The sequence below is a fragment of the Martes martes genome (genome assembly GCF_963455335.1).
Source record: "Martes martes genome assembly, chromosome: 4".
NCBI lineage: Eukaryota > Metazoa > Chordata > Mammalia > Carnivora > Mustelidae > Martes > Martes martes.
The window spans coordinates 171,509,179-171,527,200 of NC_137891.1; the positions used below are offsets into that span (position 1 = coordinate 171,509,179).

The 18,022-nt window shown below is 57.0% G+C and overlaps 1 protein-coding gene across 1 annotated transcript in view; it reads left to right on the forward strand.

Annotated features, from left to right (window-relative positions):
- The window catches only part of SLC9A1 (solute carrier family 9 member A1), a 48,693-nt gene extending 31,050 nt beyond the window's left edge, over nt 1-17,643 (forward strand). Inside the window, exons 2-12 of the mRNA XM_080801298.1 lie at nt 3,491-3,951; nt 7,259-7,509; nt 8,937-9,154; nt 10,337-10,539; nt 12,238-12,327; nt 12,797-12,867; nt 12,987-13,160; nt 13,429-13,543; nt 13,654-13,755; nt 15,086-15,158; nt 15,791-17,643. Coding sequence (XP_080657424.1) covers nt 3,491-3,951; nt 7,259-7,509; nt 8,937-9,154; nt 10,337-10,539; nt 12,238-12,327; nt 12,797-12,867; nt 12,987-13,160; nt 13,429-13,543; nt 13,654-13,755; nt 15,086-15,158; nt 15,791-16,128 — 2,096 coding nt within the window. The 3' untranslated portion in view covers nt 16,129-17,643. The remainder of the gene's footprint in view (nt 1-3,490; nt 3,952-7,258; nt 7,510-8,936; nt 9,155-10,336; nt 10,540-12,237; nt 12,328-12,796; nt 12,868-12,986; nt 13,161-13,428; nt 13,544-13,653; nt 13,756-15,085; nt 15,159-15,790) is intronic.
- The last annotated feature ends 379 nt before the right edge of the window (nt 17,644-18,022 follow it).

Sequence of the window (18,022 nt, forward strand, 5' to 3'; positions counted from 1 at the left end):
GTCCGAGGAGCAGAGGGCTTGGGTGATCTCCAGGCTGTGTTCCAGCTCTGGCTTTGACTCTCACTGCCTCTGCCTCACCCCAGATTCCATCCTGGTGACATCACTGTGGCCACAAAGCTTGGACCTTGGAAGTTTTGCCTTAGTTCTTGGCATCTTGGGATCTCGCCTTAAGGCTGGGCTTTTGTCAGGGGACTCGGGACCCCAACCGGGCCCCTTTCACCACAGCTGGTGTCAGCAACCTTCCTGGATTTTAAGGAGACTCTTCAGGGCTGGGGGGTGGGAACAGCTGGTGGAGTCAGGGCCTTAGAAGAGGGACAAGCCAGAATAGGCCCACGGGGCCCCCCCTTCCCTACACCGCTGCGCCCTCCCACCTTCCCTACACCACTGCGCCCTCCCCCCTGGAAGCTTGCTTTTCAGTAATGGGCCACCAACCCGAGGTAAGGAGCCAAGAGTGGATCCCAGACCTTCCTCTTCAGCCTGGGCCCCTCCCTTCCTTGCCCTTACCCGTCAGGGCCTGCCCACCAAGAGGCAGGGCCAACACAGGAAGACCCTGGGGAACCAGCTCTGGGAACATGGCTCCAGCCCCAGGTTCTGTGGGAGGCAGCTTCTGTGGAAGGAGGTGCTCTGCACCCAGGTCAGGAGGGCCGGGACCTTGCCATCCTGGGTGGCCTAGGCCTGTCCTGCCTCCTCTGAGCTCTAGGTTTTCCTCTGTCACACAGGAATGCCAGCTGTCTCTTAACCTAGTGAGGGAGGCCTGATGGCCCGAAGGTCCTGAGACTGGGAAAAGTCATTCCTGTGAGTTCGTCATGGATGTTCTGATTCCGCGTCACCTCCGCGTCCCCAGTGCACAGCACAGCCCGGCTCAGAGAAAATGTCCATGTTGGAGTGTAGGATTGAGTCGCTCCCTCTGCTGCAGATACGCTAAGCTAGGGTAGAATGCCTCCCTTAGACTCTGGGGAAGCCACTGAATCTTGCCAAGCCGCAGCTTTCTCTGCTGCAAAGTGGGGACACTACGAACCCCACAGGGCAATTGCGAGGGCCAAAGAGATGCTATGTGTTAGGCTCCCAGCACAGTGCCTGGCTTGCGTGCACCTTCAGGAATAATGAGCGTTCTTCATGTTACCACTCTTGGCTTGCGTCACTTGTCCCCTTACCCCATCCCTCCATGTGGTCCATGACTCTGGTCTGCAGCACACAGTGTGGCACTTCCAGGGGCCAGGCAAGCTTTGTGGATTGGGTGGGGTGGGGAGGCATTTGTAAAGTTTAGCGGGCTGGTGGAGGTGGGGGCTGTCATCTGCTTGCCCTGGGCTGTTTCTTCAGCCTGTGCCTTCTCCTCTTAGTGCTCAATTCCAGGGGAGGGTGTCGAGGTCAGCTGGCTGGGCCTGGAGCTGGACTTCTGGCCTCGAGAAGCTAGTTCCTGATGGCTGCAGGAGCTCTGCTCCCCTCAACCCCTTTGCCATCCTATCTTCCCTCCAGGACAGTGCAGGTCTCTGGGTGTGCTACCATTGTCCTGTCTCCCCTGCTCCTGCCTGGGTTGTCTGACCTCACTGGGTGCCAGGGAGAGAGAGGAATTGGGGCAGTGACTGTGGATTGAAGGTTCGAGAAGGAGAGGCACCAGAGGAGTCCTGCCCTACCATGAGCAGACAGAGGTTGTCAAGGAATGCTTCCTGAAACAGGAGGCAGGTAGAAGCATGTGACATTAGCCACACACGTAGGGATAGAGGTACAGGAATAGTGTTCTGGAGAGAGCAGGAATAGTGTTCTAGAGCAGGCAGATATCTGCAGGCAGAAGAGGATGTGGCTCATTTGGGGGAAAATGCCCCTTCCAGTGCACCAGCCTGTTGAACACTAGGGCTTACTTGTAGACACTACAAAGACTGAGAAATTTTCAGCAAGAGTTGAGGTTGGTTAGGGCCATTTTGAAGTCAGGAGAATGCATGTGGTGGCTCTGGGGTTCTCTCCTGGCCTGGGATGGAGATGTGTTTTTTTCCACCATGTTTTGAGTGTCTCCTGGGAGCCTGGCACTGTGCCAGTGTTCTGGGCCTAGCTAGTGTTTCGAGTGTGAGTCTTGACTTGTAGCTCTGCTGGCACTACCCAGATCAGTACTCGAGAGTGGGAGGGGCTTTGGGCATGGGGAACGAAGTTTCTTCTCCTTCCCAAGGATCTCAGGGGTAATGAGAACCAAAGCCTGGCCAGATGGGTTATCAGGAATTATGTGAGTAATGGCCTAGCCCTGTGCATTTCCAAATCAGTAGATACTTACTGAGTACCAACTATGTCCCTAGCCCTGGGCATCTGATTATAAACAGGGAATCTGCCTACACAGAGCGTATGGGTTAGGGAGGGGAGGAAGAAAGCAAGAGCTTTTTCACTTGAGTAAAGTATCATACCTTTTTTTTTAAATATTTTATTTATTTATTTGAGGGAGAGAGAGAGTGAGAGAAAGCATGAGAGGGGAGGAGGTCAGAAGGAGAAGCAGACTCCCCGTGGAGCTGGGAGCCCAAGCGGGACTCAATCCGGGGACTCCAGGATCATGACCTGAGCTGAAAGCATTTGCTTCACCAGCTGAGCCACCCAGGCACCCAAGTATCATACTTTCTTAACCAAGCTGACCCTGGGGTTTTTCGTGCCCAAATGCAGATAGGTGCTGGGGTCTTCCTACCCCAAACAAAACCAAAACCCATTAGGGAACTTGGGGCCAAACCTGGCATTGAGAGAATACCTCCCAGAAGGGAGTTTTTGCTACTTCCTAGCTCTGGATTTGGGGGCCCCAGGGTGGGCCAGTACTGCTGGCTTGGGGAGGGGGTTGGCATGTCTCAGGCTGGGGCAGGGCACATTCATGCCTTGATGAGGAGGGAGAGCAGGGGTCGACTTAAAGAACTTCGGTTTGATGGGAGCTGGGGGGGTCAGACCTGTATCCTGTCCCGGTTCTGCTACCAGTTTGCTCTGTGTCTTTGGGCAAGTCCTTTCCCCTTTCTGAGCCTTAGTTTCTCCATCTTTAAAGTGGAGGCAGGAGTTAAGCTAGAAACAGATGGCAGCTAGGTTTTGTCTCACATGCAAAACTGATTGCTCGTTGTTTGGCTTCTGGAACAGCTCTATGGGCTTGGCAGGAGAGTGCACGAGTCTGAGTGGAGGTGTAGGTGATGCCTTTGGACACCTGGAGCCTTGGTAATCAGTGGCTCCTCTCTGCGTTCTGGAGGCATAGAGAGCTGCTGCTTTCTACCGCTCTATGACAGAGGCAGAGATAATCTCTACAGCCTTTGAAAAAACCCTTCAAAAACATTGTCACTTCGTGTATACAGCAAACCCTGGGAAGCTGGTATTACCATTTGCGTGTCACGGGCAAGGAAGCCGAGGCTCAGAAAGCTACCAGAGCGGCCCTCTGAGGCCGAGCCCCTGTCACCAGCTGCTCTTCTCTCCAGCCCCGTCTCCAGCCTCGCGCCCTGGCTCGCCGCAAGCCCACGGCCTCCCGTTCTCTCGCCCTCCGCAGGTTTCCACGTGATCCCCACTATCTCGAGCATCGTCCCAGAGAGCTGCCTGCTGATCGTAGTGGGGCTGCTGGTGGGGGGCCTGATCAAGGGCGTGGGCGAGACGCCCCCCTTCCTGCAGTCCGACGTCTTCTTCCTCTTCCTGCTGCCACCCATCATCCTGGACGCCGGCTACTTCCTGCCACTGCGGCAGTTCACGGAGAACCTGGGCACCATTCTGATCTTCGCCGTGGTGGGCACGCTGTGGAACGCCTTCTTCCTGGGCGGCCTCATGTACGCCGTGTGCCTGGTGGGTGGCGAGCAGATCAACAACATCGGGCTCCTGGACAACCTGCTCTTCGGCAGCATCATCTCCGCTGTGGACCCCGTGGCTGTGCTGGCCGTCTTCGAGGAGATCCACATCAATGAGCTGCTGCACATCCTTGTCTTCGGGGAGTCCCTGCTCAACGACGCCGTCACTGTGGTGAGGGGCCCAGACCCGATCCAGGTCCAGACTGGATCCCACCTCCACCCACTCATTGCACTAGCGAAACCGCAAATCTCCCTTCCCGTGGCTGTGTGCCAGGCATCGTGCTCAGCACAAGGCGTGCACTACCTCTTTCAGTCCCCGGGGTGCCCTTGGGAGGTGTTTCCCACTCTCGCTCTACAGAGGAGGCAGCAGGGCCCCCGAAGTCAGACGACTTGCTCATATGTGGTAGGACCAAGGTTAGAAGCCAGGTCTGTCGGATGTCAGGGCCTGAGCTCCTGGCCTTTACAGGCCAGACCCTCTCTGTCCCTGACTCGGACTGTGATGTGAACTTGGTGAAATTCTGTATCACCTTTAGACTTCAGTTTACCCTTCATAGGCCGTTGAGTCTCGGAGGGCCGGTACAGCCGTCCTGTTGGCTGAGTCCTGAGTTATAGTTCAGTTTGTGTAGAGTTCAGGGGCAGCCATGGTGGAAAGGATCCTGCCCTCCAAACCTCTAGGAAAGGTGCCTGGCTGGCTCAGTCAGTAGAGCATGTGACTCTTGACCTCACGAATAACGAGTTCCAGCCCCATGTTCAGCATGGAGCCTACTTAAAGAAAAATAAAAATAAAATTTATTGTAAAAACAAAAAACAAACAAAACCCTCCAGAAAGTGGTTAATAAAATGGATTGGCCTGAGGTTAGCCACTATTATTATTATATTAATATGTTAATTAATATTAATATATTTGTTATTGTTGTTGTTATTATGTGGTCTTAGGCAAGTGACTATACCGCTCTGGGCCTCAGCTTTGCTAGCTGCAAAGTGGCCGAGTGGGCCATGCTTTCCTCTCAGGGGCTAGGAAGGACAGATGCCCCCAGCTCAGTCCGCACACGGCCACGCCGTATGTGTTAACACAAGCCCTTCCTCCCGGCTGGTTTCCTCAGGAAATGCGTACGTGTATGTGCACACTCACTTCGTGTTGTGAAAATGCCCCCATGCTCCTAGTTGGACCCCTCAGAGAGCAGCTGTTCACGTAGGGAAACACAAGGACACGTGTGCATGCCAGGGCACGCTCACACACACACTCCCTCTTCACCCACACCCAGTCCCTCAGGAAGCCGCACGTCCAAGAGACATGGTGGTGGTTGGCTTGCCTCAGGCAGCCTCAGCTTCCTCTCCTCTCCTCTTCTTCTTCCTCCCCTGCTGCCTTCCTTGGGTCCTTATGGGGCTGAGAGAGCAGCAGCCTGATCTAAGCAAGCAGGCCCCAGTGCTGGTTCTTCTGGCACCAGTTCTTGCCTCAGTTTCTCCATCTGTAACAAGGATTGCAGTACCCAGCCCGACATCCTCCCGGGGTTCCTACCGGAGTCACACCAGTGGGTACCACAGACAAAGCCCTCCCCAGTTGGGTCTGGGTGTTGGAGTTCAGGTTGGCACTCCTGGGGAGCAGTGGGATGTGGTTATGTCAAGGGGGTATCGCAGTCTTGGCCAACTTAGGCCTATGGCCACGCCTCCCCAGGTGGCGGCCGTGCTGGTAGTCCTCGCTCTTGCTCACTTCCTGTCTGAGCACTTCCTGTCTATGAGCACGTATTGCCTCATCTAATCCACCGAGAAACTCCACGAGGTTGGCACTGTGATTATCCCGTTTTTCCAAGCGAGGAAACTAAGCTACTGGTCTAGGTTAGGGAACTCGTCCAGGGTCACATTAGCTGGTAAGTGATTGCAAGTGACCTACACAGTGGGAGTCCACAACCCGCACACTTACCACTCTGCCGAGCTGCCTCCCTGGTCCCATTGACAGTACACCCAGGTGGGAAAGGAGGACCTTGTCCCGTCCACCTGCCCCACTGGTCCACCTGGTAGACCCTGGGGACCCATGAATCTCCCCAGGCCAGGAGTGAGTTTAGGTAGCCCAGAGCTGAGAACGCACCTGTTACCCGCCGCTGGAGCCCTGCCCCGTCTGCCAGACAGCTATGACCCAGGCAGCACCAGGGACAGGCCAGTGCTTGGCATCTCCCCTTCTTGCTTGGCCCACATCATGCCCTTTCTAGAGCTCTGGGCATGAAGGCGAGTACCCTGTTTCCCGACATTAAAGCTGAAGGCAGCCCCTGAGCCGCCTGGTCTCAGATCCCCTCTTCTTACCCACGCTCCCTCACTCTAGGTCCTGGGGCTTCGGAGAGTTCCTTCTCAGCAGTTCTCAGGTCCTCTTCCCTCTCTCTCAGCACCCTGGCCTGGAAAGCCCTCAGCTGGCTTCCTGGCAAGCTGTGTGGGAGTAGGCCCAGTAGCCAGGGAGCTGACACCGAAGCTGCCCCCATCCAGGAGGGCCCACCCACTGCTCCAGGGAGCAAGTTCTGGGCCTGGCACTCCTGTGAGGGGCCTGGGACCCTTTGTCAAGTCGCTCTACCACCCTGAGCTTCTGTTTGGGAAAGAAACAGGCATCTTTGGCTCCCTGCCTACCTCATGAAGCGACACACGTGATGTGTGCCGAGCAGGACAGCCGCTGTCCGCGGGCTTTATCGTGTGTGACGTGCCACTGAAACATCTGACCATCTGGTGACAGCGCTACGCTGACGGTGCCCAGCCCAGGAGGTGGGGAAGCCTCAATGCCTCTGGTTCCACTGCCTCTGAACTTGGCTGCTGGTGGTAACCACCTGGAGAGCTTGTTCATCAGAGATTTCTGGGCCCCACCTCCGGAGAACCCAAGTGGGGGGTATGGCCTGGCTGTGTGTATTTTCAGAAATTTCCAGAAGCTAAGAAGTCCTGTTCTGGTTCGTTATCTGAACTTTCTCTGCTTTGTGCTGAAGGAGAGACTGAAATCCAGATAGGGACACGATGTGCCCAAGTCCAACGGTGAGAGGGGCCACTGGGTAGCGCCAGTGGTAGCTGACACCGTGATGGGCCTGGTTCTGAGCACTTGGCCTTGATGAACTAGTTTCATCCTCACAGCGGCCCTGTAAGGTTGGTACCGTTATCCCATTTTATGGCAAGGAAGTGAAGCGCAGGGAGACCGAGTAATTTGTCCCGCGTAGACGGCCGGGAGCAGCAGAGCCACAGTTCCGGCCCAGCTCGTTTGGCTTCAAGAGTACATGCTCTTACCCAGCACGGCGCGCTGCAGCCCTGACACAAGGCCCTCCAGGCCCTTGACCACTGGTTTTGACCACCTCCTTGGCACTGCGGTTCTCTCCTATCATGTGGCCTCCTCCTGTGGCCGTGGTTCAGTGGAGGGCATGCGATAGCCCTAGCGGACCCCAGGGAGCTGGGGGTGGGAGGGGGCGGAGCCAGGGCCCTGCCCTCCTGCCGACCAGCCTGCGCCCCCTCCCCAGGTCTTGTATCACCTCTTTGAGGAATTTGCCAACTATGATCGAGTGGGCATTGTGGACATCGTTCTCGGCTTCCTGAGTTTCTTCGTGGTGTCCCTGGGCGGGGTGTTTGTGGGCGTGGTCTACGGGGTCATCGCAGCCTTCACCTCCCGATTCACGGCCCACATCCGCGTCATCGAGCCGCTGTTCGTCTTCCTCTACAGCTACATGGCCTACCTGTCAGCTGAGCTCTTCCACCTGTCGGGCATCATGGCGTGAGTCTGGGTGTAGCCTGGGGGGAGGGGTGCCAACCTGGATTCCCCGGGCTTTCGGGGGTCACAAGGGAGTTCCCCTGGCTCAGCCTCCAGCCCTGGATGAGACTCACGCACCAGGCTCCAGATCCTGCAACTGCCCCTGGAACCACTGAGTTTAAAGTTCTGGAAAGCTTCAGTGCTGCTACTTTTTGCCTCGAAGGGAGTTCCTTGGTTGTAGCTAGACACAGGCTCTCACATTCACTGTGCCCTTCCGCAGCCCCAGCAAGGAGGCCTGGGACCTCCATTGCCATGAGGATTCCTGAAGGTCCTGGGGCCTCAGCCATGTCTTGAAGTCTAGGGACTGTGGAGAGGCAGTGAGATGCAAAGGTTTGCCCAGTAGGGGAACACATTGGAAATACAAAGGGCAGGCCAGATTGGGGGATATGGGGTAACCTTTAAAAATTATTTTTTATTTTTTTTATTATTTTATTTTATTTTATTTTATTTTATTTTAATATTTTATTTATTTGACAGACAGTGATCACAAGCAGGCAGAGAGGCAGGCAGAGAGAGAGAGGGAAGCAGGCTCCCTGTTGAGCAGAGAGCCCGATGCGGAGCTCGATCCCAGGACCCTGGGACCATGACCTGAGCCGAAAGCAGAGGCTTTAACCCACTGAACCACCCAGGCGCCCCTTTTTTTATTTTTTTTAAATAAGTTTTTCTTCATTCCAACTTTTTATTTACTTTTTTTATTAACATGTAGTGTATTATTGCCCCAGGGGTACAGGTCTGTAAACCATCAAACTTATTTACACATTTCACAGCACTCACCATAGCACATACCTTCCCCAGTGTCCGTCACCCAGCCACCCTATCCCTACTCCCCCACCCCTTAGCAACCCTCAGTTTGTTTCATGAGATTAAGAGTTTCTTATGGTCTGTCTCCCTCCCGATCCCATCGGATTCGGGGTAACCTTGAGGAGGCTGGGCCAGCAGGAGCAGAGCCAGGTATGGACGCCAGGCAGGGAGGGCTGGGGCAAGTGCCTGGGACAGAGTTCCCTAGGGGGACCTCCATGCGGGAGAGACACCGTGCTCAGGGGGAATAAAGCAAGGCCATGGACATGTGTAACTGACTCCTGTGAGATGGCAACATGGCCAGGGCAGGGCCGCAGGGGGGGAAGCACAGGCTTTAGAGTTGGGCAGACCTTAGTTTGCATCTTAGCTCACTGGCAGGGTGACAGTGGACAGGCAACGATCTCTCTGCCTCCCAGATCCTTCATCTGCCCACGTCTGGAGGGTTGAGTGAGAGGATGGAGATAAACAAGTTATGTAAAGCCCGCAGCGGGTTCTGACCTGTCAGGGGCACCTGTCTGCCTCCCCAGCCGTGGAGGGGCTCTGGGAAAGTGCAGACCCACTGAGCCCCAAACTCTGCTCTTCCCTGACCCCAGGCTCATCGCCTCGGGAGTGGTGATGCGCCCCTACGTGGAGGCCAACATCTCCCACAAGTCCCACACGACCATCAAATATTTCCTGAAGATGTGGAGCAGCGTCAGTGAGACCCTCATTTTCATCTTCCTTGGCGTCTCCACCGTGGCCGGGTCCCACCACTGGAACTGGACCTTTGTCATCAGCACCCTGCTCTTCTGCCTCATCGCCCGAGTGCTGGGTGAGGTCCCGGGCTGGAGCAGGGGAGAGGTGTGTGCGTGCGTGCGTGCGCGTCTGTGTGCGCATGCGTGTGCCTGTGTGCGTGTGCCGTGGAGGCAGGAACTGGGCTGGGGCGGGGGACCTCATATGAAGGGCCCAGCCAGGTCAGCTGCTAGCGGCTCCCCTCACAGCTGCGCAGCTGGGGCTTCCCTGCCCCTCTCTGCCATGCTGAGGCTTTGGTGGGCCTCGTGATGGCTCACAGGGAGTCTGTGATCTCTGGGAAGACAGTTGTGGTGTGTGAGAACGGAGGGGCCTCAGGGCCCCCGGGTCTGTGAATTTTCTCTGCGTTGTCTCGGGGCGCAGGTGAGTTGAGCGCTTGCAGACCCGTCTATGCTGCCGGCCCCCGGCCACATACAGGGACCAGGCCTCTGGTCCTTGGGTTCTGCTTGTGCTTTCCAGACACACCTCACCTCAGGGACTGTGTCACTTTCCCTTCCAGATCTCACTCTCTTCTCTCAGTCCCTGACCCTGACTGGCTACTGCATCTGCTTGGTAGACTGAAAACCCATTCAGTCCTGGGCCTCATCCTCCAGAGATTCTGGCTCCGTGGGTTGAGGTTGAATCCAGATCTCTGCATTTATTTATTTATTTATTTATTTATTTTTAAAGATTTTTTAATTTATTTGACAGACAGAGATCACAAGTAGGCAGAGAGGCAGGCAGAGAGAGAGGAAGGGAAGCAGGCTCCCTGCTGAGCAGAGAGCCCGATGCGGGGCTCAATCCCAGGACTTGGGATCGTGACCTGAGCTGAAGGCAGAGGCTTTAACCCACTGAGCCACCCAGGCACCCCAAGATCTCTGCATTTAAAAAAAAAGCTTTCTATTATGGAAAATTTGAAGCCTGTGGGAAAGTAGATCCCATGAACCCATCAAAATGACTGGATACCAACTTGTGGCCAGTCTTGTTTCAGCTCTTCTCCCAGCCCCCCGCTGACTTCCAGCCTCTGGAGGCGGCTGTGATGCTCTCTAGAGCGCACCCAGGTTGGGAGAGCCCCTTGAGAATCCAGCTCTTGGCTGAGGGACCCAGGAAGGGAGTGCACTGGGTGGGCGTGCTCGAGGGAGCTGCCTCCAGGCAGAGCAGCTGTGGGTGCAGCAGCCAGGAGGAGCTGGGGACAGGCTGATGCTCTCCTTGCCCTTCTTGCCAGGGGTGCTGGGCCTGACCTGGTTCATCAACAAGTTCCGAATCGTGAAGTTGACCCCCAAGGACCAGTTCATCATCGCGTACGGGGGCCTGCGCGGGGCCATCGCCTTCTCCCTGGGCTACCTCCTGGACAAGAAGCACTTCCCCATGTGTGACCTGTTCCTCACTGCCATCATCACGGTCATCTTCTTCACCGTCTTTGTGCAGGTGCTGGACAGGGCAGAGCAGCCCTGCCTGGGGACCCTGACTCTGCCAGTGGAAGGAAGAGGCGCCCAACCTGACAGGGGGCCATGGGTTCTAGTCTGCCGAAAACTTGCTATGCGGCCTTGGGCAAGGCGCTCCCCCTTCAGGTCCTCACTTTCCTTAATTGTGAAGGGGGAGTTGGGATAATGAGCGACCAGTCAGAACACTGTCTAACTTAGAAATCCAGGCAGTGCTGAGAGAAGTAGGCAGAGTCAGCAGGCCCATGGTGCCCGGTACAGGGCTTTAGGGAAGTGATTTACTGTTTTAGGATCTCAGTTTCTGTGCCTGTAAAATGGAAATAATAGCACAAAATGTGGGGGTGGAGCGAGATAGGTTGCCGAGCTGGGCAGTAGGTCTGGAGTCAGCGTCAGCCCGGGTTCTGCTGGGAAAGACCTTCCTCCCATTTCTGGGTCTCGGTTCCCCACCTGCAAAGTGAGAGGGTTGGCCTAGATGATCCTGGAGTCTTTCCAGCCACTGGCCAGTGATCTCCATGCATTTAAATGACCCTGGCTTAGTGGAGAGTCCCCTAACCCCCTTTAGAATCCCCAAGGAAACCCAGCCTGGATGGCGTCAGTGCTCCGTTTTACCTGACCTGTGATTGGGCAAGTGTGAAACAGTCTGTCCGGGCCTCCATTTCTCTATCCCTTCTGTCTTTCCTAGACGCAAATCTTGGCAAAGCTTTTTTTTTTTTTTTTTTTTTAAAGATTTTATTTATTTGACAGAGAGAGATCACGAGTAGGCAGAGAGGCAGGCAGAGAGAGATGAGGGGGGAAGTAGGCTTTCTGCTGAGCAGAGAGCCTGATGCGGGACTCGATCCCAGGACCCCGAGACCAAGACCTTAGCCGAAGGCAGAGGCTTAACCCGCTGAGCCACCCAGGCACCCCTTGGCAAAGCTTTAGATGGGAAACAGCATTGCCCAGGCATCCTCCTGGGCCAGACTCCCCTTCTGTGCCTTCTAAGGATAGGGGACTGCCTCTTTTGCCCTCTTGCCCTGTTTCCATTGTCAAAAATATTTTATCACCTTGACTTGGCAGTTGTATATGTTGATGGCTTACCAAGTCCACTTTCAATGAAGTCTGCATTGAGAGAGGGGCCTCCCTGCCTGGGTTTGAATCCAGCTTTACTACTAGTTCTGTAAGCTCTGAGAAAGTTACTTAATTTCTCACCTGTAAGATAGAGACAGTGGAAGCCCCTACCTCTCAGGGTCCGTGTGGGCGTGCAGGAGCTAATACTTAGTAAGTCACCCCTGGCTCTGGCAGAGGGCACGCACACGATGAGATTAGCTGCTCCCACTGCTGTTCTGGGCTGGGTGGCTACAGTCCTGTGAAGTGGTTTTCCCTATCAGCCAGGCCTGACTTCTCTGGGGTTGCAAAGCACGTTTGTGGTGGAGCCCACATTTGAACCCAGGCCCTCTGACCCCTCACCTGGGCTAGATGACCGGTGTGTGAGTCATTCAGCTGGAAGGGGCTGTGTCCTCGGGAGGAAGCAGATCTTAAGGACCTGCCTTTGTGCCAGGGCTGACATGCAGGTTGGGAAAGTGGGGACCTCAGAGCAGAGGGCATCCCGGCTTCAGGGGCTCTGGGGGTGAGGGAGGGGGGATGCCCCGTGGTCTCCCTGCCAGGGTAGCAGATCAGGAGTGCCTGACGCCCACCTGCCCCCCAGGGCATGACCATTCGGCCCCTGGTAGACCTCTTGGCTGTGAAGAAAAAGCAAGAGACAAAGCGCTCTATCAACGAGGAGATCCACACACAGGTACTGGAAACTGGGCCTTGGCCCTTGGTTGTAGGAGGCTCAGAGAGCTGGGGGGCAGCTAGGACTCTCGTCCGTTTCCTCACTTGGCTCCCTTCTCCCTCATCCCAGTGCCGGGTGGTCCTTTAGCCGCTTGAGGTCGCCAGATCGTGCCATAGGCAGATGTGGTGTGGCAACCAGGAGCCCTAGAAGGGGGTGTTATGCCATCTCTACCTCCAGTAGGAACCTATCCCAAGCATTTGGCTCATGTGGATTCAGGGAAGGGGGCTCAGCCCGGCCATGGCAGGGAGGGGTTTGAGGTGCTGCGAGTTCAGGATGAATGAGATGTTGGTGCCACCTCCTGGCTGCTTCTGGAACTGCAAGGCTGGGCTGAGCAGCGCTGCACTAGGGTGGAAAGTTGGGGCCCATTCAGAAGTCTTGGTAGGGAAGGAGCCCAGTAGTGAGGCTTGACCTGGCCCTGGGCCCGTTTCAGTTCCTGGACCACCTTCTGACAGGCATCGAGGACATCTGTGGCCATTACGGCCACCACCACTGGAAGGACAAGTAGGTGGCAGGCCTGGTGGGCAGGTGGGTGGGGAGGGGCAGGGGAGGGTCTCCCCGGGCCTGGGTGTCTCCCCATCCGGAGGAGCTGGCTCCACACCTCTCCTCCCTCCCCCAACCAGGCTCAACCGGTTTAACAAGAAGTACGTGAAGAAGTGTCTGATAGCTGGGGAGCGCTCCAAGGAGCCACAGCTCATTGCTTTCTACCACAAGATGGAGATGAAGCAGGCCATCGAGCTGGTGGAGAGCGGTGGCATGGGCAAGATCCCTTCTGCTGTCTCCACTGTCTCCATGCAGTGAGTGCCAATGACGACGCTGGCAGCTTTTGCACCCACACACCAACCCCTGCCCGGAAGCCTGGCAGGCGACCCACCAGGGGAGGGGGTGCTGGGAGGGGTGGTGGCAGGCCAGGTGTTGTCCAGGCAGGGTGGGTGAGAGAGCCACAGGGTCACAGAGGACACCTCCCCCGCCCCCACCCAGGCCAGCCTGACTTCCTGGCCCAGCCCAGCAGGCTCCAGGGTCACAGGAGTTTCTTGGGGACCTAACCTGTGCCTTGTCATCCAGGAACATCCACCCCAAGTCCCTGCCTGCCGAGCGCATCCTGCCGGCACTGTCCAAGGACAAGGAGGAAGAGATCCGCAAAATCCTGAGGAACAACTTGCAGAAGACCAGGCAGCGGGTGAGGGGCTGCTCCCTGCCCGGCGCCCCTACAGCAGGGGAGGCCCTCTGCTCCAGCCCTGGCCCCCACCGGGCCCGGCTTCTGGGGCCTAAAAGCTGTTCCCCCCACAGCTGCGGTCCTACAACAGACACACATTGGTGGCAGATCCCTACGAGGAGGCCTGGAACCAGATGCTGCTCCGCAGACAGAAGGCCCGGCAGCTAGAGCAGAAGGTGGGTCAGGGCCTGGAGCCGGCTCCCGCCTTTCATGCACGGGGAGTCTGGGTTCTTCCTCCCGCATCCCTGCCCCCAAGCCCCTTTGAAGAGAGAGCCACTGCCGTGATTTTTGGCCTCCTTCACTTGTCTGGAAGACGGAGTCCCAGGACAGGTTCCAGAAAGCTGCCTCCTCCTCTACCTCCTCACTTAGGGCAGCAAAGAGACCTACTCACTGCACCCGCGGGCCTCTGAGTCTATCCATGTGCTCGAACCACGCATTTCTTGGCAAAAAAAAAACAAAACCTAAGGCCTGAGGAAAGATCATACGTGCGCTTGATCGTTTGCTCAGGAACAGTTTTTGAGTGGTTCCCAAGTGCTGTGCAGCAGAGTGGCCTCTGTGGGCCCAGCGGTGCATCAGCCCAGTCCATGCCTTGCCGAGCTTCTCATGCAGTGGCCCAGGCAGGACAGGAGGTGCAAGGGGCCGTGAGCACTCCGAGCAGGGGGGGAGGCAGGGGAAGCTCGGGAACAGGGCCAAGAGGAAGGCAGTATGGGCAGAGGAAGGCCCAGGCTGTGTGCCTCGGTTCCCAGTCACAGAACATGGCCCGCTGTAGCAGCTGAGAGGGTTCAGCTTTCTAGAAAGCTTGTTAACGGTGTCAGGCTTTGGGCTTTATGCCAAGGGCATGGAGAGCCATGAAGGGGTCTGAGCAAGGGGCTGACTTGGGAAGGGGTGGGGCGTGGCCTGGATTAGTGAGGTGGCGGGGAATGGGGATGGAAAGGAGTGGGTACACCCAAGGGACGTTGAGAAGGTGGGACCAGCAACACTTGGTCACCCGTTTGAGGTGGGCTGCGGGAAGAGGAAAGAGGAGTCCTCTCCAGCCTTCTGGTCTGGGGTATTGGGAGCGGTGGTTTCAGTAGGGGGTGCCGAGACTGGCATCAACAAGGTCTTGAGGGAAGAGAAGAATCTGAGTTCAGTTTCAGACTATTGCACTGAGATACCTGGCGGCCACTTGGGGTCCAGGTGCCCACTCCTGAGCTGACTTTACCGGTCTGGACCTCTGGGGCGAGTGTGGACAGGAATAGAGACAGGCAGGGGTGCTGTGGGAGAGGCAGGGCTGCTTAAGGCTGCTCCAGGGATCATACAGCTTGACAGAGGCTGGGCCAAGCCTTCAGGAACCCCCGAAGGGCCGGCATGGCTTCAGTGCTGGCGGAGACAGACGACGAGCCTGATGAGGAACCGCCAGAGAGGGCTCGGGGCCCCGAACATGCCAAAGGAGGGGGTGGCCATCAGCCTCGGGCGCCATCCCGAGGGGCTGCCTGTGCTCACCCCTGTCTGCCCTTTCTCTGTCAGATCAACAACTACCTGACGGTGCCGGCCCACAAGCTGGACTCCCCCACCATGTCGAGGGCCCGCATTGGCTCAGGTGAGCCGGGACACACGGAGCCTGGAGAGGGGTCTGGAGGGCGTACACTCAGTGCCATTATCCCCTGAGGGTGAAACTCCAGCAGGAATGGGCCTCAGAGAGCCACTGGGGAGGACAGGCTTCTCCCTCTGACCTCCTCCCACGCCATGAGCTCCTCTTACATCAGGTGGGGCTGGGGGTTCCCCCAGCTGTCCTCCCCAGGGACAGAGGTGCTCCATGTGGGGCTTACAGGGAGAACTGTGAAGGGGTTTGATACCTGGCAAGGAGGCAGGAAGTTTGCACCACTGGGATGTTCAGCACTTGGGCAAGACAGCGACAGGCCTTCTTCTAGGCCTGGGCCCTGGGGGTACATGGTGACTCAGGAGAGGGCTCTAATGGTCTGGGCGGGATCGTCTAGGGAGCCCCTCGTGTGCGGAGAGGGACACAGCCCTACCTTCAGGGCCTAATGTGAAGGGAAGAGAAACTGCTCATCAGGCCTCATCCAGGCCTAGGTGGAGTGATCCCGAAACATGGCAGCATGGCCGCCCTCACGGGAAGGTTCTGTGGGTGTTGCTGGCACATGCCAAGGAGGGGGCACATGCTGGGCAGGGCTTGGGGCAGAAGCCAGCTTGGGTCTTGCTCTTGGTCCCCAGATCCACTGGCTTACGAGCCGAAGGCCGACTTGCCAGTTATCACCATCGACCCAGCCTCCCCGCAGTCGCCTGAGTCTGTGGACCTGGTGAATGAGGAGCTGAAGGGCAAGGTCTTGGGGCTGAACCGGGACCCAGCCAGGGTGGCGGAGGAGGATGAGGATGACGATGGGGGCATTGTGATGCGGACCAAGGAGCCCTCTTCCCCTGGCACGGATGATGTCTTCACCCCTGCGCCAAGTGACAGCCCCAGCTCCCAGAGGATACAGCGCTGCCTCAGTGACCCAGGTCCCCACCCTGAGCCTGGGGAGGGAGAGCCTTTCATCCCCAAGGGGCAGTAGCGCTGGGGTCCGTGGGCAGTGCCCATCCCAACACAGACTCTCCCACCAGAGCAGGGGCTGCTGGGGGAGCTGGGGGCTCCCTTCATTCTTCCTGACCTGGATTGGCCCTGCCCCTCCCCCAACCGCATGGCAGCTGGGCCCACAGCCCCCACCGCAGCACGGCTTCCCCCTGCCTCCTGGGAAGCGCCCTCCCTCCCACCAGAACTGCCTTCCCAATCCATTTGGCAGAACTGTCGGGTTGTGAGGCAGATCCTGCCCCTTCCCGATTCAGGCTCTCTCCCAGACCTGGCCTAGGGCCTCGAGAGTCCCAACCCTCGGAGGCCTGCCGCCCACTCCATCCACCGCCTCATTCAGACCAATCTTAGTTCCTAACCAAAGAGCCTCTGGCTCAGCCTTGGTCCCACCTGGAAAGGGAAGGAGCCAAGACCTCTCCTGGCCTAGGCCAGGCCCTGCATTAACAGTGGAAAGACTGGGGGACCAGGAATCCGACTGGCGTAGGGGTGAGTGACACCCGGCAGGCCTGCCCTCCTCCTGCCAGCTCTGTCACCCTGGCCAGCCCCCTGACCTGTCCTACTCAGAGCTGCAGGCTAACGGCATCTCTGAGATTCTCTGACTAGAGCTGGGGCGCTTTGGACAGTCTGGACCGCCCCAGTGGAGACCACCGGACCCTCCAGGGGCGACTGTCAGGAGAAGGACTGTTGGCTCCAGAAAGTGCTGCCTTTTTATCTGTTTTGTTTGTTCACACTCCATGTATGATTCAATTTGCACAGAGGGCATTCCTGTTTTTAAAACATTTTGAAAACCCCTGGCTTACCAGAGCTCTAGCCCTCCTACTCCAGAGAATTACCCCTCCTCGTCTGTGCCTATCCTGCCCAACACTCCCCCAAGTCGGTCCTCTGCCTCCTGGGCTCTTAACTGTGGCCCCAAGGCTATGATTTTAGAAGTGACCTCCTCCACTCCAGTTCCCGATTCTCTCTAACTCACCGATGCTGGGCCTTCTGGCACCTTCTGTGCTCTTGGGCCTGACCCTCCGTTCCTGCTGGCCTGTTCTTTCTCTCATCCCTCTCCACACCCTGGGCCCCCGGACCTCTTCTGTGCACCGCACCCAGCCTGCTGTGGAGCCCAGTCCTTAGGGGAGAAGGCCTCCCCAAGCCTCTCCCATCCCACCAGGACTGGTGGGTGGGCAGAGTCCTGGGCCCCCAGAGGCCCTTGCTCACAGGCACACACTCCCACCCCCACAGCCACCATTGCCAGGCCTGGGCCTGATGGTGTCTGTCCTTCCCCAGGATTGTGCAATAGTCAGAGCGTCCCTCTCCCTGACTGGGCAGTGGGTGCTCCTCTGTCCCTCCCTCCCTCCTTCTCTCCATGCAAGTGCTGTTTGGGGCAGGAGTCACCATGCAAGGGTGACGTTGACAACCGTGTTCCAAGCCACCACAGCTGCTGCTGCTCTGCCTCCCGTAGGGAAGAAACCGGATCTTTTTCATATTCTAATAAATCGGTGTGAGTTTTTTACAGAGTTGAGGGCTGCTTCCTAGGGACCAGGACATCGGGAAGGAGGGTGGCCTGGGGGTTTTAAGGACTTAGCTCCTGGGGGCCTGAAGGTCTTAGCTCAGTGTCTGGCATGGCAGCTGGTGGCGTGGTTATTACTGTGTGCCCAGAGAGAGAGAAAAAATATGAATAGAGCACAGCAGGGCGCTCCCTGCCCTCAGGCACCTTTAGCCTCTGCAGCCTGGAAAACCTAATGTGTTTGTGAATGACAGTGAATGGGGGAGGGTGGGGGCAAGGAGGGCTGTCCTGAGTCAACTTAGGGAAGGACTAGAAAATGAGCTGAGGTTAATCAGGTGAAGAATTCAGAGAGTTCCTGAATATTATTCTAATTGGGAGCTGCACAAAG